Source organism: Callionymus lyra, chromosome 13 (assembly GCF_982586985.1).
Source record: "Callionymus lyra chromosome 13, fCalLyr1.hap1.1, whole genome shotgun sequence".
Classification (NCBI taxonomy): domain Eukaryota; kingdom Metazoa; phylum Chordata; class Actinopteri; order Syngnathiformes; family Callionymidae; genus Callionymus; species Callionymus lyra.
Genome location: NC_141830.1, coordinates 6,882,155 through 6,904,164, shown reverse-complemented (window position 1 = coordinate 6,904,164; position 22,010 = coordinate 6,882,155). Strand labels below are relative to the sequence as shown.

At 41.5% G+C, this 22,010-nt stretch overlaps 1 protein-coding gene across 3 annotated transcripts in view; it reads left to right on the top strand.

The window, feature by feature from the left end:
• The window catches only part of daam1b (dishevelled associated activator of morphogenesis 1b), a 44,232-nt gene that overhangs the window by 15,687 nt on the left and 6,535 nt on the right, over nucleotides 1–22,010 (top strand). For 2 of the 3 annotated variants that reach the window (XM_087805201.1, XM_087805202.1), the window contains exons 2-19: nucleotides 8,330–8,617; nucleotides 10,495–10,584; nucleotides 14,858–14,929; nucleotides 15,413–15,507; nucleotides 15,847–16,180; nucleotides 16,266–16,376; nucleotides 16,456–16,559; nucleotides 17,004–17,070; nucleotides 17,165–17,282; nucleotides 18,502–18,640; nucleotides 18,753–18,811; nucleotides 18,875–19,062; nucleotides 19,129–19,440; nucleotides 19,899–20,006; nucleotides 20,732–20,761; nucleotides 20,889–20,986; nucleotides 21,050–21,134; nucleotides 21,637–21,743. In XM_087805201.1, the coding sequence (XP_087661327.1) occupies nucleotides 8,432–8,617; nucleotides 10,495–10,584; nucleotides 14,858–14,929; nucleotides 15,413–15,507; nucleotides 15,847–16,180; nucleotides 16,266–16,376; nucleotides 16,456–16,559; nucleotides 17,004–17,070; nucleotides 17,165–17,282; nucleotides 18,502–18,640; nucleotides 18,753–18,811; nucleotides 18,875–19,062; nucleotides 19,129–19,440; nucleotides 19,899–20,006; nucleotides 20,732–20,761; nucleotides 20,889–20,986; nucleotides 21,050–21,134; nucleotides 21,637–21,743 (2,303 nt within the window). In that variant the 5' untranslated portion in view covers nucleotides 8,330–8,431. The remainder of the gene's footprint in view (nucleotides 1–8,329; nucleotides 8,618–10,494; nucleotides 10,585–14,857; nucleotides 14,930–15,412; nucleotides 15,508–15,846; nucleotides 16,181–16,265; nucleotides 16,377–16,455; nucleotides 16,560–17,003; nucleotides 17,071–17,164; nucleotides 17,283–18,501; nucleotides 18,641–18,752; nucleotides 18,812–18,874; nucleotides 19,063–19,128; nucleotides 19,441–19,898; nucleotides 20,007–20,731; nucleotides 20,762–20,888; nucleotides 20,987–21,049; nucleotides 21,135–21,636; nucleotides 21,744–22,010) is intronic. The other variant, XM_087805203.1, reaches the window with a different exon arrangement.

The following is a 22,010-nucleotide window of genomic DNA, read 5'->3' as shown; positions in this document are numbered from 1 at the left end:
TTTTTAATTTTAGCAATGTCTGGTTGACATTAATGATCAGATTGTGATTATTTAGGTGGACATTCCCTGTTGAGTGTCTAGTTGGCTGTTATTTTGAGGCAAGCTGTTTGTGTTCTGTTCCAAGCTAAAAGCATTTTCCTACTTTAGTTTACTGTCCACTATTTTCTTATGATATTGTTTTAAAGAAAAAGCTGCCAGTATTGTTGTTTTGTTTTTTTTGATTTCACGTTCAAAGTTGCCTCTTTTATTCTGTAATTTCTTTAAGATGCTTCCATATAGTTGGTGTATCATGAGTTGGCATTTGTTTCCACAGAGAGAGGTCTCCCGGAATGGAGCTAGATAAGAGTAAAATGACATCCTTATTTAAAATGTGGTGTAGACTGTTGAGATGAGTTGTCAAGCCAGGAAAAAAAGAACCCCTAATATGCTGGCGAAACTATAAAAAGTATATGTTTCTTTCCATGAGTGACAAGAAGCAGAAGGATCCCTAAAAGATACAAAGGTCCATTTCATAATTATAATAATATAATACCATAATAACAATAATCATGTTGCTGTCTAATGTTAAAGACATGAAACGCAAGCATTGATCATTTGATCATGAAATTCTCTTCCTGAAATAGTGATTGACGGAGAAACATGGAAACATTTCAAAGACATTCTTGTGACCATTTCTTTCTTCAGATTAACATAATGTAGTAGATTTTCCACTTAAATCCCGTCTGGTGCCGAGGAAGGATTTGCCTGGCATAATGTCATCAAATATCCAGACGGACATTGTGCTGAATTTGCTTTTATCCGTCGGTTCTCTTGGCAATGACGCTAAACCTTGCCAGACAACGTGGTTTAAACCCAGGATAAGTACGTTGTCGTATGTTTGAATAGTTCTTTCCTTGACCCCGGTGCAGACTCCACAGGCAGAGCTGACCTGAGGAAGAATGCTAGCATGTTCAAGTGGGGGGTTGCAGACAAGCCCGCCTGTCGAAAGAGCAGCGAGCTTTTAACCTGATTTCTATTCTTCTCTGTCCTCGCGACTGTTCAGCCGAACACTGTTCTCGTGTATCAATGCTCCATATTCCAGCAAGAAAAGAGAAGATCGGCTACTTTGCTCGTGAGGACATTTGACTATAAATTATTAATAAATCTTATTTAGTAGAGGGTTGCTTCTCGTTTAAATGTGTTAATTCCAGACAAACCACCATCTATTGATTTACTGTTAACATCCTTTCTGTCATTAAATGTTTACTCAGCTGTTTCTCATTTTCTGTTTCTTTTGGAGGTTAATACTTCCCTAGCGAGTTTATAAAAGAAAATAAAAAATGTATAAATCATCCTCTTTCAAATGGATGCACCTAAGCATTAGTTTGTTTAACTTTCATTTAATGACACCTACAGTTAACAGTATGCAGGCTAATGTGTGTTGCCAATAAATGATGCATAACTTTATTATTATCTCCTTCACAAATCATTCCATCATCATCGTCCAACGCTTTCACAGCCGTCTCTCGTGAAGGAGGGAGTCTCGTGAACTGCTGCGAAACACACCTATTTAAATGTCAACAAGACAATACGTTGTGTGTTTGCAACAATGCGACACCTTCATAGTCTAAACGTGACAGCGGATCGTGCATCAACCAGCAGGTTTTGACAGGAAATGCCTGGCTTTGTCAAAATCTTATAAACATCATCTTTTCCTTCATTGCCGTCAGCGGATCTTTCTCCATCAGATTATCGAACCCAGCAAGCAGCCGCGGGGAAACAATTGACAGGCGTGTCTTGGATTAATGCTCGGCTGTCGCACGATAAAATCTGTGTGTGTCCGTGTGTTGAGGAAGGATGCAGTAAAGTGATTAACAATTATGCAATGTGGACGGAGGTTGCAGAACCAGTTCCTGTCGACAGTAGCTCTGTCTGTTTAAACAATTGATTGGACTGTTGCGCTCGAGGCCACCAAAATAAATTGTACTCTTTTTAAAGGGTTTTTTTCATCAGCAATGCTAACTGGTTGAATAACAAAGATAGAATGATGTGCAACATTTCAGAATCGTACTGTTAAATTGAATTATTGTTCAAATCTAACTACTGGACTAATATGAAAAATCCCTGAAATAGCAATAGACTATGTATGTTCGCTTTCTGATATTTATGATATCTGATATATAATTACATTTTTATCTTAAAGTACTTCTTTTGACTCTCTTGTGGGGACAATGGTGTTGAGCAATAGTGTGTCACTAGTATAGTATAGTGGCTGCTTTGCGCAAATTGTTTGTACTTTGTTGGCATTTGTGAAGTTACAAGATTATTCCAAACAAACACGTCAATGGTAAGGGAAAAGCTTTTTAACAGATTCCTGAAGATCCAGAAGGTCGACTTAAAAGGATTAAAGACACAACATTTGCTAAAAGTGAGCAGTGCACGACTTTACATTGTGAATTATGTAAACGCTTATCTAAGCTACACCATTTTAGTTGTTTTGAAATGAGAGATGAAGCTACGTGTTTTGCAGTGCTAACAAATTTCAGTAGTCGATACCAGTACATTTTTTTTTCAATAACGATAATTTTTTAAACCATGATTTTTTAAAAATGAGCCTTAACTTTTTAAGTACATAACTTTATTGAATAACAAAACCAACAATCGATAATATTACATTCAAAGAGTGGCGATGGTAACATCTTTATTTTTTTATAGATGCACAAACCAACACTATTATACATTTTTGTGTTGTTCAGTCATTCAGTTTTCAAGTATAATAACAAACATAAATATTTTTCTTATACATTCGAGAGCAGCCCTCAAGTAGTAACGTAGCAGTAGTAACGTAGCAGTAGTAACGTAGCAGTAGTAACGTAGCAGTAGTAACGTAGCAGTAGTAACGTAGCAGTAGTAACGCAGCAGTAGTAACGTAGCAGTAGTAACGTAGCAGTAGTAACGTAGCAGTAGTAACGTAGCAATAGTAACGTAGCAGTAGGAACGTAGCAGTAGTAATGTAGCAGTAGTAACGTAGCAATAGTAACGTAGCAATAGTAACGTAGCAGTAGTAACGTAGCAGTAGTAACGTAGCAATAGTAACGTAGCAATAGTAACATAGCAGTAGTAACGTAGCAGTAGTAACGTAGCAGTAGTAACGTAGCAGTAGTAACGTAGCACAGCAACACTTGGGAAGCATCTCATAATGTTACATTATATAACGGTATCGTCACGATGAGTATTGTAAATCTGTCGTGAGTAAAGCTGTAAGGAATTGACTCTCAAAGATACCGTTTGCAGGACAAAAAAACGACTCATAGGTTTATCAATAAGACAAGGGGTCTTGTTTCTGTCGAAATGGCAGAAGCCATTGTTTCCGAGGACTGCTGAGGGTCTTCTTCGGGGGCCCACAGTGCGCCTACGCTATACTGCCATCAATCGTTCCCGCTAATAGTTAAATGCCGTCGTGTAAAATATGTGCTTAAAGTCTGGAGACTCTCACAATTTTAGGTGCTGCTTCCCTCGTCAACATGTCAGCGTGAATAACTTGTCACTAACAGCCACAGGTCTATAATTTGAAATTAGCTTTATCAGGCTTCAGTAAACTTTCTGTACAAGCATGTTGAACATTTGATAGTTATTTATTGTCAAACCAATCAGGATTGTTACTAGGAAGCAGGTAAAAGTCTGTGTGATAGTTCAGATGCATGTAATGAGGTCATCTCTACATTATTTCTGAATAAAAGGAGATGCAGACCATTATAAAAACGGATCACTAGCTGAAGGAAACGTTTTCTTTTGTCTCTGTAATCCTGTAATCTGAGAGCGTCTTCTGCAACGGCTGCTGGGCCATGTGACATAAGACCACTCCAGAGGCGATGGCTTTGTCTCCTCATGACAACTGCAATGTGACGGCGCACGAGGACACTTTCACCGGAAGAACCACTGAAGCCGGAGACGTCCCTGACAGTCTGCCGTCGAGTGACTGGCAGCTGCTGAGAAGCGGTGGATCTAAATTGACTCTAAACCTGCCAGTCAGCATTTCTGATGCATGTCCCAGAGTCTTAAGTGTTCACTCATTGTCGTTCAAAGACTGTACATAGTCAGCAAAGCACGTCCTTCATATGTCCCACAGCTGTGCGAGTCTGCTGTGTCTACTTTGGATACAACAAAAGTTCAAATTAGTTTCCAACCATCTTCGTTGTCAGCTTGTCCCACTGACACAAAAACACGCCGGCCAAAGAAACAACACATTTTATGGTGATTATGAGCGTGCAAACACTGGTGCAAATTCGAACTCGGCCTTCTGTCCAACTTCTCCCCTGGAGGATTGTCCATTTACAAACTGATGAAAGAACCACTCGAGTAAATCCATCTATTTTCTGGTGATTTTACTGAGCACTGTCTTTGGGATGCTGGAGCCAATCCCAGCTGCTCTGGGGAGGTTTTGCACTCGTAGTAACAAGCCATGAAGATCTCGTAAAACATGTTTTTGTCATTACTGCTGTCCAGTGGTAAAGAACAAAACACTATTACCCTGTTGTGTTGCTGTGTCACACACGAAAAAAAATGTTGATTACATAATGAAATGTTACAAACCATATGTCATTAGAAGATTTGATCAACTTCTCCAGAATGTTTTGTAGCTCTTTATAAAAGTGTTGACTAATGGTGCCGTGACCTCATGTAGAAATGTGGTTAAAATATAGATGGCTTGTCAAGATATTCGCTCTTGCTGCAAAAGTTAAATTTTCGCCGAAGGCATGTGGCAATATGGATACACAACTGCTGAGAAAAATGTTTTAACACGCAAGACTCGACATTCTTATAGCGGGGCAACTGTCATCGTCCACCAGTTTGCCCACTGTGTGGATCCCGAGCTTTCATTCCCAGCTGTCCAGTTTGATCCGAAATAAATTATAAAGAGGGGCGCACAGCAGTCAAGGGGGTTTTCCCAAAGTTGATAAGCCGATTTACATGCAGATTCCATCAGGGCTAGAAACGCCGTAATTCGGGCTTTGTGGAAAAGCATGTAGCGACAAAGCGGGAAAGCTTTGCATTAGACAAAACTCTGGTGATGAGGTGGTTCATCAAATTGTCTGGTTCGTCCCCAAATCCCATACAGGAAAAGAAGATTAATCTCACATGCACCAATTCCATCGTGGTCAGTCTTTAACAGAATATAATCACGGCTCCCTTCCTGTACGATAATTCACTAACACATTTCCTTGTGATTTCAAATACAAATTGTGCAATCTTTATTCATTTTGAAGGTACTTTTGTTGTCGAACAGGGTTGAGCCATGCAATGGCATTTTTGTACCATCGGAACAGGAGTGGTGCAATAAAAAAAAAGGAATAAAAAGGTTGGTCGACCACCCAAAAGCATTGAAAACATAATTATCAAATTCATTTTGGTCCTCACAGCCTAAGTTTTTTTGGCCTTTTTTTTTTGAAGATCCCCTTTTTGACTTCTTTATCTGTCACAGATATTATCGGCGAGTAGGTTTTGCTCAAGACATTTCCCGCTCAAATTGCTTACTGGGGGGATTTTAGTGTGTGCGTGCATGTGTGTGTGTGTGTGTGTGTGTGTGTGTGTGTGTGGCCTCTTGCCAGGTCACCCACTAAACCACATGGTCAAGAAAACAACAGGGCTGTGCACGGATAGAAATCTGAGGACAAAGAGGGGAGTGTTTGTTTGAATTTGAGTGGGTGGGTTTAATCTGGGACTCGTATGAATGATGAATCTGCAGTGTTTATCCATTTAGCCATACCCGTATAAACAGCATTATTCTTCATTATTTAGAAAACACCACTGAACTTGAGCGTTATCACCTCACTGGCTGTTGATATTACAAACAGAGCTCAGAGTCTAGCAGCTAATCCTCCCGCTCTCTGCCTCATTGGACATACAGAGGGTCAGCGGGGTTGTTTGGGTGCCTGATGGGAGATATCTTGTTCTCGGGCAAGTGGAAGGTGTTGTTGTGCGACTGTTGTTCAGGGTCACAAGGCTATGAGAGGAATGTCCTCTTGTTCTAACAGGCCTGTGTAATGTTAGAAACCTTGACCGACTGATAGTCAACCACCTGTGGGGGGCTAATGTCAGAGCAGTGGGGTCTTGCAGGTTAACAATTATTGTGTAAAACACCACAACCGTGTCTGCATTTTCCAGTCTTACAATTCTCTTTTGGTTTGCATCTTTCGAGCTGTGGCTTCCATCGTTAAACAAGAGATGTGAAGTTGAATATTTTCATATTTCCCAAAGAAAACCAATGAAAAGTAGATGCAACTTGGGTAACCAGGAACATGCCACACATGCCGGCGGCAGCGTCGACACTTCTTCAGAGTTTACATGAGTTTACAGTCGGTTTAGCTCATGGAAAAGTTGAGCGAGCCGCTGGACTAATATGGTCAAAGAGCCTTTGAAGCGACTCATCCCTTCACGCAAGACTAGATGGTGAGCGTGAAGCCGAGCAGCTGCTGTGGTCGCCCCTGGTAGTCTGTTATGAGAAGGCAAGGATGTGTTAAAATAAATACACTACTCTGTGTGTAACTAAGAATGACTTGCTGTGTACTTTATATTCTCCTGTGGCCTTCTGTGGCCCCTCCAGTGACTGTGTGGCAAGTTTCCTCGTTGTTCATGTTGTAAGCGTATTTCTTTTTCACGTTGTGTTGTCAGTGTGAATCCACTAAAGTGAGACAGTGTTTGACGGCTCTTCTAGTTTCACCTGGAAAGACTTTTGAGCCTTTTTGATTTAAAATGCAATCTTTCCGCTTCATGATTGTCGAACCAAAAGGTTTAGAAGAGGCGCTTGAGTTTCCATCAACAGTACAAAAATTGGTTTATTTATTTGTTAGTTTCATTCTCACTGTGTCCTGTTCTTCAATTCAGTACATTTGTAAATTGTCATATATTCCTTTGTTGTACAGATCGTTCACTCAAAAATGTACAACCGTTAAATCTCAAACAAACGTACAGAAAACCCCCCAAGAAAACGGCATTGTACAGCATTTGGGTTTTTTTTTCAACTTATTTAAACAATGTCATATTTTTATAGGTGAAAGTTACTTTTATCAAAATACCTTTCAGACTCATATGTTAAATAAAACTGAAATTAAACGTGGCCTTTAATTAATCTTCAGTGACTGATGTTGGTTGAGCACCATTAAATTATGAGGTACTTCTCAGAGAAAAGCTTCTTTGAAAAAGAAAACTGACCCTATTCTGGATACGTGTTTGGAATTTCAGCCCACTGCTGCCTAAGTAGGATTTATTCCTGGACTGGGCCTCTTGTTTGAATTAACATCTCTGTGTAAAGGAGACATTTATCAAACATTTTCAAACACGGATGCGATCTAAAAATAACGGCTGGAAGATTTGCGGGTGGAAACTGTAACAGCAGACTGAAACTGGTTAACACACGTGAGCCAACCATAACGGACTAAAAGTGGGACTGTGATGACATCCACGCTTTTTTAAAGTTACCCTCAAAACGTCTTTTTATACATCCTTGTACGACACATTCAGGCCAGAGATTCTCTCGCTGTCCTCTTTTCTCACCAAAGACACAAACCATCATTGATTCCAGTTCAAGGCGTGACGTGAACAAACGCTTCCTCTTCCACGCGATGCACTCTTTTCTCGCCAGAAAAATGCTCAGAAACTGGGCCGTAAAGGTCAAGCGAACATGTTCGGTGGCGCCGCCAGGAAAGGATGTCTCCAAATTCCAGCCGGTCAACTCTGTGGTCATGAGGCTTTTCTGTCAAGTAGACGCAGTTCGTGACTTGCTGACGGGTGTCTTTGTGGACGCCTGGACACAAGGACGTTATATCCCAGATGGCTGAGGATTCTTGGGTTGTTTTCGACCATTGTGTGTCTCCAAGCCTCAGTCAAGACTTGTGTTGAGACAAGATTGTTGCAGAAGACTTACCGACCATGACTTGTCCGACGTGTTTAACGCTGGTTTTAAAAGTAGCTAACACAACTTTCAGTGACTGGTTTGAGGGTTTGCTTCTTCTCAACCACATGTAGTAGGAAATAGCCTTCCAGACATCTCACCAAAAACATACCTCGTTAGGTCTTTAGTGTTGAATGGAGAGGATGATGAAAAGGCCTGGAAATGCTAATCCGGGGCAAATTATGGTCTCCATTACAAGCATCACCCTCTCTGGAGGCCCGATTGTGCAAACAGTATAATTAGGCCTTTCAGAGCTACTTGCCCTCTGTGCGTTTTTCTAGTTTCTGCCTGAAAATGACAACTGCAGATCTTTCCAACTACTCTTTATTATAAGGTTCTGCAAACAAACAATATTAATTTAGTTTTGGCAATAATCTCATTCGTTCTTCTCTCCTGCAGCTGCCTCTGACCGAGGCCGAACTCTGAGGTGGTGGTGGAGGCTGTGAAGGGGCTCGGATAAGAGTCTCCCCACCGAGCTAGCCGGACCCCCAGCACGCAGCCATGGCTCCCCGGAAGAGAGGCGGCGGTGGGCGAGGTGGTCTCTCCTTCATCTTCTGCTGCTTCAACAGCAGCGACCACCCGGAGATCACGTACAGGTTGAGGGAGGACTTCGCCCTGCAGGCCATGGAGCCGGCTCTGCCCATGCCAGGCTGTGACGAGCTGGACGGCATGTTCTCAGAGTTAGTGGTAAGAATACAAGAGTTTTTTTTTCTTGTTGTTAGCCCCCTGAATAGGTGTCCTATAGGTTACTTTTTTGTGTCAAACCAATGCGAAGTTTGGGATTTTTTTATTAGAATCATTTAATCAAACAATTTATATTTTTAAAGGTGTTATTCAAATTTTGATCAGGAAAATGTCATCCTAAGAACCTGCCCCCCAAATACAAGACACAACCCTCACTATCTTTTTGCAGCATGACACCCAGTCATTCAAAACACAATGACAATGGCAACAAAATACAGAACCAACCAAGTTTAATATCTTCTCTAGTATCAGGACATTAGAAATAAAAGGAACTGGTCAAAAAAAGGTTTAAAACATTTTTGGCGGACTGTCGTTTTGTTTGTAACTCATTTTATTGTTCAATTTACATAATAACATTGTTTATTACCAAATAAGAATGTGAAGTATTTCCACTTGAGCTACATGGCAAAGCATCTCCCGATGAAATTAACAATAAGATGTTTTCCAATGATGGGATGATGAGTGGAACTATTTAATTTTGTTTTGAGAAAAACCATACACAAAATACAGCAATGTGATGTTTTTTTAACAGCAAACATCCAGTTTCTACCAGTTAACATGACCTCTGTTGGCAAGCCCCCCCTCCCAGTTCACTCCTGAGTCCAGCGAGTAACAGGGTATTCTCTCCCCGTCTGACTGTCACCTCTAATTTGTCGTGTCCTCCACTGTCCCCGTTCTTCTCTCCCATGGTTGCCACAGTAATCGAAGCATGGCATTTTTTTTTGCTCATCAATGGGCCTCATTCACCGGCCCTTCACTTCAAGGCCTCTCCTCCATGCACTAATTGCTTGTTTTTTGTCTTCCGTCTCTTTATGAGGACGTAATTGAGTGAGCCGAGTGTAACGACAAAGAGGTTCTTCAGCCTCTGTGTTTACCGAGAGGAAGCGGCCACGTGCTTCTGCTTTACTACTATTGTGCAACTCTTGTGTGGCTCTAATCCGAAGCAGTTTGCTTGACTTGTGGAGCAATTTATGGCTCTGAAACAAATCAGCAAAATATGACCTTCGGCCCTGAATTCTAATAGACTTCAACACTACTTGTCAAATGGGAAAGAAAGACCCCCATGAAATTCCAACTATGATCAACTATGAACCAATCGTTCCCCCCTAAGATGTTTTCACTTGTTTCTCATTTCTTGTTATTGTTATAAAGTTGGCGACCATAACTTTTTTGGTACAGCTCTGAATCTTATTTCACAATAGTTGTTTGTGTTTTGTGTGGTCATGATTTTTTTTTTTTTGAACTTGCCAGAAGTGAGTTTGGGGCAAAAAACAAAAAAGGATGAGCTAAACATTACATCACAACTAAAGTTGTAGGTGAAATGGAATAGATGGTTTTGAATCTATATATAAAAAAGGCAAAAAAAACATTCCTACAAAATGGAAACTTCCGACTAAAAATGGTCTCATATAGAAGCCATTATGCTTTTAATCATCCCGACCCGTAAAGAGTCCTGATAATTACAGATGCTCCCCTCGTCCAGATCTGTTGTGGGATTACGTCAAACTCTTCCCAGCAGAGTGCGTCTGTTAAATCTCTGTTATTTATTGTGACACATGTTGTTTCCAGATGTTTGTTACCACATGCAGCATGGCCACGCCTTAGACATTACTCACATGTCTACAGCCAGAGAGACATCTGATTCGATCCAGTCGCTCGATTTACCACGAATATACCAGCCCAAATGATCTGGAAAAGAGATCTTTTTAAAATCAAGAAATTAATGTTTAAATATGATGCAGGGATTAAACGACGAGTACAAAGTTTCGGCACCTTTCCATTTTTTTTTTTAACTCCCCACTTTTGTGTGTGTTCCTCAGGATGAGCTGGACCTCACAGAGAAGCACCGAGAAGCCATGTTTGCTTTGCCTGCAGAGAAGAAATGGCAGATCTACTGCAGCAAAAAGAAGGTGAGACTTTGCTGCACGTGGGCTTTCATATCTGCCTCCTACAGGCTCCTGGCTTTGTTGAACATCTTCTGCAAATATTGTGTTGCCAAGCACTCTCATGCTCCTCCTCTTTCGATCCACAGAAACCCGAGATCTGTTTACTACATCACAAAATACAACGTTTGTCAGGCTGGCACCTGCTTTAGCTTACATTACCTGGCAATGTCTGAAATATATTGACTTGTCTATTCATATAGTACTTATGTACACAATGGGAGAAAAAAAAGGACTTTGTCTGGTCAGATAAAGATGTTTCTAAATGACCTCAAGCTGTTTGGATGTGGATTTTGTAGAAGAGATTGAAATAACTACTCTACTACTACCTGTACTTCAGTGGTTCCTTCTCCCACATTGATATTGAGCTTTATTCACTGTTGCCTTATCTAAATAAGACGTTTATTGCTGTTGCAGCTTCTTTTACGTAATGAACAGTGACCGCGCTCTTACTTTCGTTCGCGTTCAAAACAATGGAGATTTATGTGTTTGAAAACGCAACACAACTCCTGCATCCTCGTGTTGTACTTTGAAACGCCAGATGTCCGCTCTCCAACTTTGTTAGAATGTTCCGTCACATTTATTGCCGCCGCGTTTGTCACGACTGCAGAGGGAAATCCTGCCCAGACTCGTATACATTCAATTCATTTAGATTTATTCTTTTCTTCTCTCCATTTGCTAAGAGGCCTGATGTTTAGAGGACTAATGGGGTTTAGTTGGCACGAAACAAAAGTGCAATAAAGCTTTTGTTTCCAGGCCTCATAAGGGAAAGAAAATGCTGCTTTAATCAAACCATCTCAGTAGACACTGGACTTAAGTTGCTTTTGTAGTCGTCCGCTGGAATTATGATGACTACTTAATGCACGCATTTCTGGTGTGAAGATACTATTCATATGAAGTAGATTCCCAGATTATTACCTATATACACAGTGACAGTCTTACGTGTCAAGCTCTGTTCTGCATTACAGATGATTCTTGTATCAGTGAGGTAATCTGGGTCAGTTTCCTCAGAGGAAAACTTATAGAGCTGTTTTTAAGGCCAACTTGTGTCTTTCCTCGTTGTATCTATTAAAGTTAAACTGTTCCATGTTAGCGATAAGTGAGACAGAGTTTGCATTTTTTGGTTGACCTACTAAAGGTTTTGAGTGGTAGTTTTCTTTCGTGAGTTTGTGTATTCTACTTAAGTTTAACTTCGGTGCCATTTGCTGGAAGACTGAAGAACTGTGTTCATCAAGTATTTCCTCAGAAATGGGTTTCATGTATTCACAATAAGTGCTTTTAAAAAGTAACATGAACAAGCAAAGAGCTCAGGGTGGGTAGTAAATACTCAAAGTGACAACCCACTTACTAACACTTACTATCTTTGGTAAATGTTTCTTACTTATAAAGCGCTTTTCTATGCTTTACACAGAGTTATGCATTCACCAATTCACACACACAAGCACACGCTGATGGGAGTAGGCTGTGACGCACCAGCTAAACCGTCAAGAGCAATCACGGTAAAGTGATTCTATCAGGGACACGATGCCACAATCTCATCCAGAGCTGGGATTGAACATGCAACCTTTCAGGCTGCAAGCAAACCACTCTACCATCTGAGCTATAAAACAGAATCTGTATCTGTATTTGGTAAAAATATTTTTTTAAATTGACCTACCATTAGATAAAATCTTTCAAAAGAAATGTTTAATCTTTTTGTCGATCTGTAGGAAATAGAAAGTGTGATCTTGGGCGGCCCTTGTTTATTTCATCCATTTGGACACCTCTAGTATTTTGAATAATATTATCCAGGCAGCACGTGGTAGTCGTAGTGTGGAACCTATGATGCAACATACATCACCACAATCAATAAAGGGGACTTGCTTTGCAGCTCTAGGCCCAAAATAATCCTTAAAATATGAAACAGACTGATGAATGATCACAAAACTGTTTTCCTGGATCAAGACTCAAGACGTGCATGCACTTTAAATAACATTTTCTTTATGTTAATTTGAATTTTTGTCATGTTAACCGTGTTCGTACTAACCAGTCTTTTTGCGGGTTATCTTAATTTCTCAATGAATTCACACGTGTTTCAATCTCCTCTGTCTGAGCTTTTGAGTTTTGCTCAAAATTACATCAAAATTTGTTTTTAGCAACCAATATTGGTTTCGGGGTCTAAAATCTCCTCTTCCAACCAGAAGATAGTTGGTTAAATTTCTTTTTTTTCTACATGTTGTTCCTTGAACAAGAACATCAAGTTGCAATGAGCGTAGTCGTGGCCGCTAGCGTTTAAATTTCCTGAATGAGCTTTAATATAGTGTTTCCTTTCTTCATTTCCTGTTTTCTACGTCTTCTACTCCAAGTATCTTTATGATTTAATTAAGATGTTTTTAACATTAAAAAACTATTCCACACAACTTAACATCCCGTCCATTGTTCCAGATGCATTAAGTGTCATTTGTCGACTTTAATAATAAAATGCTTTCAAGGGTAAGTCTAAAGCAGGTTAAAGGAACCTTCAAATCTTGTTGTGGATCTGTAGGAAATAGGCAGAGCTCTTTTGATCATGGTGGTCTTGAAAGAGGCTGACTCAGGCCACAACTTGAGTAAAAGCCTTGAAGCTTAGCCAAACCTTCCTATAGATTTATGTTGGGACAGTTTCAGTGCCGCAGAGAAGAGGAGTATTGACCGATATAACGGGGCGGGGGACAGAACGACATCAATAACGCTGACTCTGCAGTTAGCAGCAGGCCGGCCCCCCTGACAGATAAAATATCTATGAGCAGAGAGGAAAGCCGGCTGTGCGGAGAGATGAAGCAAAGGAAGTGCTCAGCTGTCCAAAGCAAACAGGAAAGCTTGACTTCCACAGGTGCAGCCTTTGGACTAAAGTCAGTTTGGGTGATAAGAGGGAAAGTGGGGTCAGTATCGGGTCATGCTACACCAGTGAGTGACGTCTCTCCTGGCTGTTTTTTTTTTCGGTGAATGGGTTCTGGCCCTGCTACGAGGCAGGAAAGCTCTAGCTGTTTGGCTTGGCCCGACACCTGAGTCGATGACATCACGCTGCACAGAAACACTCTCTGCTTCTCGTCGTCCTCTCCTCTTTGTCTGCCAAGAAGCTGATTTAGCGATCCGGTCGTCGGTGAAGACTTAGCAGCAAAACCAGAGAGCTCTTCAGAGACGCTTTCTTGAAAAGCAGAGCCTCGGCTTTTGCTCCTTTGAAGCTCCTTAATAGCCAAGATTGATTCCTTCTCTCCACTGTCCGCATTTCCGGGCGATTCTTTTATCTCCCTGGGAAAAATTGAATTTCCATGAAACACCATCATAATGGTGTTTTGAGGATTTAAAGTATGTTTAGGTTTTCAACCTCAAGGGTCACATCATTTGACAATATTTTACTGGTTGATTTAACTGTTCTATAAATGGTCTAAACTATCTATTACGTTTCAGTAGTGACTCATCGATTGGGTTTCATGAAACTGTGGTGTATTGTCAGTGCTCAGTGGTCCCTCGAACATCTCACCCTCTACAGCAATGTACTTGAACCAGGAAACATTTCGCCACTGACACGAATAATCTCTTCTTCCCACACATGATCTCTGCAGGCTGATAAAGAAACGGCAGCATACTGTTGGCAGAACTCACAGTCCATTTGAGGTTGACCCTGTTGGCAGGCAGAGGTGCCAGATAAGACCCTTCCTCCAAGCCGTGGCAGACCAGCAAACGCACTGAAGCCCAGCAGCCAAGTGTGGCCAGACCTCATTAACCTGACGGCCAATTAGTTTGCGAGGGTCACGGCTCACGGCGGCTTAGCAGTGCATGAGACGAACGGAGAACAATAGCAGTCAGTGCAGGGTCAAGCTCTGACAACGCACTTCCGTTAAAAGAAAGAGATAATCGGAGAAGATAAATCTCAGTCGATGAGTGCCCTCAATCCAACTTGCATTTGTTAATCTCGGCCAAGATCGACTTAAGCAGCTGTTACTTTGTGCGAGACAAACTGGGTTCTGTCGTCCTACTTTGAAGCGGTTTTATCGAAGACCTCCCTCATCCTTCTTTTCTGCCTTTGTTTGATGTACACAAGTCTGAAAATGAGTCATTGTTTTGGATTTCCTTCCAAGTAATCTCTCTGACCAAAAGTTCCCCAGTGACTCTTCAAACCAAGTCATATCAAAATCTTGAATTACAATCAAATCCCTCTTTGCCGTTTAACAGTCGATTGTTATGCACTTCAACCTTGTCTTTCTTTCTTGTTTTCCAGGAACAAGAGGAGAACAAAAGTGCCACCAGTTGGCCAGAGTTCTACATCGATCAGCTCAATGCGATGGCAGCTGTAAGTACCACAGAAATAAGAATCCAAATATAATATTAACTATGGTTTGAACCTCAATGGCTTTTCGAGCACACGACAGGAGGGATTTGCTCTGTGTCAACGGAAGTGTTGGAAAGTCACGTTTCAAAAGTGATGCCATCACTGTGATGCATTACTTTTTCCTGTAGTTCAGTAATTTGAAAGTATTACAAAATAAATTGGCCATATTTTACTTAAACCCCAAATAAAATAGAAATTATTCCGCAAACTAAAGCAACTTTCATGACCGTGTTATTGACATTTATGTATTGTAGTGTTTCCTTGTATCAATAAAATTGTATGTCTTCCTCATGAACCATTTGTGGTAACAGAGCTCCTAAATAATATATATATACTGTATATATATTTCACTAACTATAAAAAAAAACATCATAATTGATTTGTTTGAAAACAAGAGGGTTTCATCTAAAGAACTTGTTGCTGTTGTTTGTTGTCGTGAAACAGAGAAAGACACTTCTGGCTCTGGAGAAAGAAGACGAGGAGGAGAGAAACAAAACCATCGAGAGCTTAAAGACTGCACTGAGGACTCAACCGATGAGGTGAGAAGAAGTTTAAAAAAAATACCTTCTTTTCAATTTCTTCCTCCGACTGCAGCTGGGTTTAATAACATGAAATGAGTTTGAGATTCAATCAAATGTGTCCAGTAAAAGTAATTAGGTCACGTGAAGTGCAGACGTGGGCGTGGTGCAGACCCCAGGCCCGCATTCCTACCATGACTGACCCCAGTGGAGCTACTAAGATTTAATTGAAAACCACACAGTATAACATTCACAGCATTTCTTCATGAGTTTTTATTTTCTGGAATATTTCTTAAAATACTTATGTTGATGAATCTCCATGTTGGCGTTTTGTTCACGAGTGGCTCTGACGATTCTCAGGTTTGTGACCCGCTTCATCGACCTGGACGGCCTCACGTGCATCCTGAACTTCCTGAAGAGCATGGACTACGAGACCACGGAGTCCCAGATCCACACGTCGTTGATCGGCTGCATCAAGGCTCTGATGAACAACTCGCAGGGTCGCGCCCACGTCCTCTCTCACACCGAGAGCATCAACATCATCGCCCAGAGCCTGGCCACGGAGAACATCAAGACCAAAGTGGCGGTTCTGGAGATCATGGGGGCTGTGTGTCTGGTACCAGGAGGTCACAAGAAGATCCTGGAGGCCATGCTGCATTATCAACGCTTCGCCTGCGAAAGGACCCGATTTCAGGTAGAGCGGTCTGGTCACATGTTTGTGCTCATCACAGTTATAAGTATTTATATTTAAGATCTTTACACTGATTTATCTCCCACAGACATTAATAAACGATCTGGACCGGAGTACAGGACGGTACAGGGACGAGGTTAACCTGAAAACGGCCATCATGTCTTTTATCAACGCAGTTCTCAGTCAAGGAGCTGGAGAGGTGATTGAACCCTCAGTTTAATACCTTCATTCAAAAGAGTCAAACTGATTCATGTGCCAACCTTTTATTCGAAATCTAGACCAGTTTGGAGTTTCGAATCCATCTGCGATATGAGTTCCTCATGCTGGGCATCCAACCAGTGATCGATAAACTGAGATCACATGACAACTCCACGTTAGACAGGTGAGGCTTTTTGGGTCCAAGCTTTGTCTGATTTGAGCGAATAACCCTGTTGGCTGGCCCCGGGTCTAAGTTTGACATGTGTAGAAAATACATTTTTTCAAACAAATGGACGGTTGCTGATGTCCTGTGCTGAAAATCTAGTTATCTGGAGACATTTTATTGACGTCCAACAACAGTCTTTAAAGTAAAATGCTACTCTTTGATGTACAAACTAGTCCATTGGTATCAAAGACACAAGTACAAATGTCTTTACTTTAAAATGTATATGTAGAGACAGGACAGCTCCTTAAGTTTATTTTGAGAATTGACGCAATATCTGGGATCAATGAAAAACAACAACAGTTAATCTAGCACTAGCTTTGCTAGTTTGATCCTCTTTTATCTTTTCCTTTATCATTTTTACTTCTGTTTCTACATGTTTTATAAATTACTCATCCTCTCCAGACACTTGGACTACTTCGAGATGCTGAGAAACGAGGACGAGCTGGCTTTGTCAAAACGATTTGAGACGGTGAGCAGCAGCCGCTCCTTCTGTTCCCACCGAGAACCTTTGAAGCCTTTTTTTTTCTGACGGCAGTGGCGCCCTCTGTTTTTTTTTTTTGCAGGCACACATCGACACCAAAAGTGCCTCTCAAGTATTCGATCTCATCCGCAAGAAGATGAACCACACCGATGCATATCCGCACTTTATGTCCGTCCTGCATCACTGTCTCCTCATGCCACGTAGGTCACCGGCCAGTCATGCTTGAAAATGTCAAACGTGGTTTATTTGGATTTCATGGATGGATGGTTGGAAATTGTATATATTTTTTTAATATTTCCAACTTGTATTTTCATTAACTTTACTTTTTTCATTAAATACAAATTATATTTTTACATTTTTTACATTCATTCTCCTCCCTGACTTGAAATGGAAATAAAACCGTGCGAAAATTAAATGCACATCTCAATGATAAAAGCAATTTTTAAGAATGTATTCGTATGATATCTTTTTTTTTTCTTTTCCCAATAATAATACTGGCTGCCATATCTTGTTAAATGTGCTTGTGTTTTCTTACAGCATATATTTTTGTCGTTTTATTAAATCAAAATGTAAAGACGACGAACAGTTTCAGTTGAAGAAACTGACGTTATAAATTTGACTTTCTCTCCTAGACTTTTATTCGGCTGGTTTGTCAGTGAAGTACAATGTGTGCAAGTGTTCTTCAGCTAGTGTGGTAGGACTGAGCGACCTCGCTGCTGGTTCTTACTAGATTTCCAACTGGAAAAAAAGTTGTTTTACAACATATACAAACATTTTCAAGTTGCTCCCTCTCAGTGAACTCATCACTGCAGCTATTTGAGTTTGAATTTGAGTTTGCCTTCTCTCTAGCTATGACAAACCTATGTTTATTGTCCTGTAAAATGTAAGTAAGTAAGTAATTTATATTTATATAGCGCTTTTCCAGATTAGGGTCACAAAGCGCTTAAACAATCAAAACAATATTCAAAAAAATAAATACTTAAAAAGTCAAGATAATGTTAAGAACAACACAGGAGTCTCAGAAAATCAAGGAAAAGCCTGAACAAATAAAAATGTCTTAAGATGTTTCTTGAAGGAGTCAGTAGATCATCAAACACAAGATTGTTCCAAAGCATTTCAAATCCTGTCGGTGGCGACTGGATTTTCCAATAAATGGTCAAGATACTTGTTAATTTTTTGAGTATAATTGCTCATTTATTCTATGACGGTGCAGCGAACATTATGACGACATGTCATGTGTTCAGAAATCTTGTGACTTCTGGCCAATGCAATCTTCTCCAAAGCCTGATGAGATACCAAATTAAATTTGAAGTTGTGTGAATTGAATCACTGTGTGCTTCACATTAAACTGGGTTATTTGTATGAGAATAGACCTGGAGAGTGATGTGTGAGAGACTAATGAGACTCTTTCTCCTCCAGACAAGAGAAGTGGGAACACGGTGCAGTACTGGCTGCTGCTGGACCGGATCGTCCAACAGATGGTCCTACAGAATGACAAAGGTCACGACCCCGATGTCACGCCACTGGAGAATTTCAACGTGAAGAACGTCGTGCGGATGTGAGTGCATTGCCCAGACCATGAAGTCGTTATCCCTCATGGCATGCGTGACCTTTGATCCCCGTCGCACACACACAGTGTAAATGCTGAAGAAGACCTTGTTTGATTCCAGGCTGGTCAACGAGAATGAGGTGAAACAGTGGAAGGAGCAGGCAGAGAAGATGAGAAAAGGTTTGTGCAACCGCCAGGGTTGATGAGGTGCGAGTGAGGTCACCGTTGATCTTCTCCCTCCAGAGCACCACGAGCTGCAGCAGAAGTTTGAGAAGAAGGAGCGAGAATGTGACGCCAAGACTCAGGAAAAGGAAGACATGATGCAGACGCTGAACAAGATGAAAGAGAAGCTGGAGAAGGAAAGCTGCGAGCACAAGAACGTCAAACAGCAAGTGGCAGAACTCACGGCGCGACTGCACGAGCTCAGCACCGTAGGTCCCTCTAGCAATGCTCCAGGTGTAGGTGAAAGTCTCATGCGTCAACTCCTCCCTCTCCAGAGACAAGCCGCCATCGTTCCTGGTGGACCACCGTTCGCCCGAGGCCCGCCAGGAGGTCCTCTACCCCCGCCTCCACCCATGTCAGGTTTGGGCGGTTTGTGCCCACCTCCTCCACCCCCCCCTCTTCCTGGAGGAATGATGCCTCCACCTCCGCCGCCTCCTCCGGGTGGGCCGCCCCCGCCTGGAGGACGTCCGATGGCCGGAGGCGTACCACCTCCGCCGGGCGCTCCTCTGGGCCCGTCCATGCAGAAGAAGAACATTCCTCAACCATCAAACGCACTCAAGTCCTTCAACTGGTCCAAGTTGGCCGAGGTGAGATCAGGGAGTAAAAAAAATCCTCTTCTTCGCTCTCGTTGTGTGTTTGATGGAAAACAATCTGAACGCACACACGACAGAGACACGACACACTGAGGCACACAAAGCGCTTCTGGTTAGTCCCTATAAAGACTACAATTCTCATGATAATAATCTGGTTTTAACGGACTGAGGTCGTCACCGGTCAACATCTGTCTTCCAGCTGTGATACAACACAATTAAGAATCTGCTGCTTGTAAAGGAAGAGGATGAAACAAAGCTTGTCGCCATGACGACGGCCCACATTTCTTTCATCTCCCTGCACATTTTTAACATCAGACAATTCCAGACACACACCGAAGGAAACATTTGGAATCGTGATCTATGGGGGAAAAAAAAACTTCTTTAAAGAGTGTTTTGTCTCCCATGTTGGAGTCAGATGTCTCTATTCATCTGTTTAACTTCTTCTCTTCCAGAATAAACTAGAAGGGACAGTTTGGATGGAGGTCGATGACGCCAAGGTTTTTAAAATCCTGGACCTGGAGGACATCGAGAGGACGTTCTCCGCCTATCAGAGGCAGCAGGTTTGTGGTCCATTCCATTATGATGTTGTATATCAAGGATTTGAACTGGCAACTGTGTTTTGGAATGAATATTGATCACAAGTTAGAACTGTTACGGCCTGATGTGCTTTATTTGACTGCAGGTAACGGGTCTCAAACCTGCGGTCGGTAACATGATATCACGTGGTCTTACATTTATTGTGCAGGTAGAGCGAGGGTCAGATGGTTAAGAAATAAAGATCTTTACATAAAAATGTTTATACAAGTCTGATTACGGAACATTTCTAAAATGAAAGAAGACATACAATTAAGCAGAAATGGCCCAAATTCACAGAAAAACTACACAGAAAATATCAATAAAAAAAAAGCTCTAGGCCTGCGGCCCAGTCTCCACAAGAATTGACCTCTGATGGCCCCCGAGCCAGTTGAGTTTGAGACCCAGGATTATGGTTAAGAAACGCATGAAGTGTGCTGCAAAGTTTTCTCATGAATATAAACATGCTTGTGCATGTGAAGCACATATTAAAGTCATATGTTTTGGTCATAACTCACACCTGGTGTGTCCAACAACCAACTGAGAAAAACAAAAGCATGTCTCACCCTCCACCACGTGAATGTTCTGCTCACTGGTTACTCGCACGTCTCAGTGACTCATTTGCTCATTTTAGTTTGTGTTTTGGCTGCTGTCGCATAACGGCTTGACTTAACGATTGCTTACGTCTTTCCTGCTTCCTGACTGCGTGTAGGACTTCTTTATGATCAATAACAGCAAACAGGTGAGTGCACTTACAAGATTCTTACCGTTTAGCTCGCATGCATCTTTCAAACATTCTCAAACATTTGTGCGGTCGTGTGTCGCGACTGTTCCTCCCGCACTCACCCTCATCCTCGCTTGAATCGCAGAAAGAAACGGAGGACGACACCCTGGGATCGAAAAAGGTCAAAGAGCTGTCGGTCATCGACGGCCGCAGAGCACAGAACTGCAACATCCTCCTCTCACGGTCAGTTTGGAAGACGAGTTGATCGTGAAATGGGACTTTACTCACCCGTGGTGGTCGCTGCAGGTTGAAACTTACCAACGAGGAAATCAAGAGAGCGATCCTGACCATGGACGAGCAGGAAGATCTTCCCAAAGACATGCTGGAGCAGGTTTGTGCTGCATGACTTTATAGTCTTTTGACATGTTTGACATTAGCTAAAGGCCTAATCTGTAGGATTTAAAATAGTGTTCACGGCGCTCCCTGGTGTTAAAAGAATGTAACTGCAATGTCACGCAAAAAAAACAAACAAAAATAGCTACTTGTTGGTCAGTTTCTAGTTGTATCTTCCTGGTAAGTTCAATAAGTATCTCATGAAAAACACTGCTTTAAAGTAGTTTGGGGGTCATGTGACACTCGGACTCTCGGGGGAGTTTTCCAGACGAAGTTAAGGAGTCAATAGCGTTGCTTAATTAGTAACTAAGGAAAATTCTACTACATGAGTCATGACTGTTCAAAAATCAATCTTTACTGATGATATGAAAAAGTAAATAAAAACGTCAATATGTTACATGGAGAAAGTCGCCTTGTACTCGTATTCCTTTCATTACGGTACTAAATACACCAGCAGTAAACGGTTGTGTACGTTGGTCACCGACTCTCTCCTTCAACAGCTGCTGAAGTTTGTCCCTGAAAAGTCGGACGTGGACCTCCTGGAGGAGCACAAGCATGATCTGGACCGAATGGCCAAACCCGACCGTTTCTTCTACGAGATGAGCAGGTACTCGGAACAAAAGCTTTGGCGTCTCCTTTGTTCTCCTCATACCAGAAATGTGACACGAGCTTCTCTGGAACAATAGTCCACTGTCTCGTCTGCCTTTTCAAGTCCTGCTATAATAACTCATCAGAGGAATGATAATGACACGGATCAGAATTTGACATTGTTTATTCTTTTATTGGAATTTTGTTTAAGCATTTCATTTTTTCTTTAGGTTTAATTTATTTTTAATTAAATATTCTATTCAATCATTTGTATATTGAAAGGTTA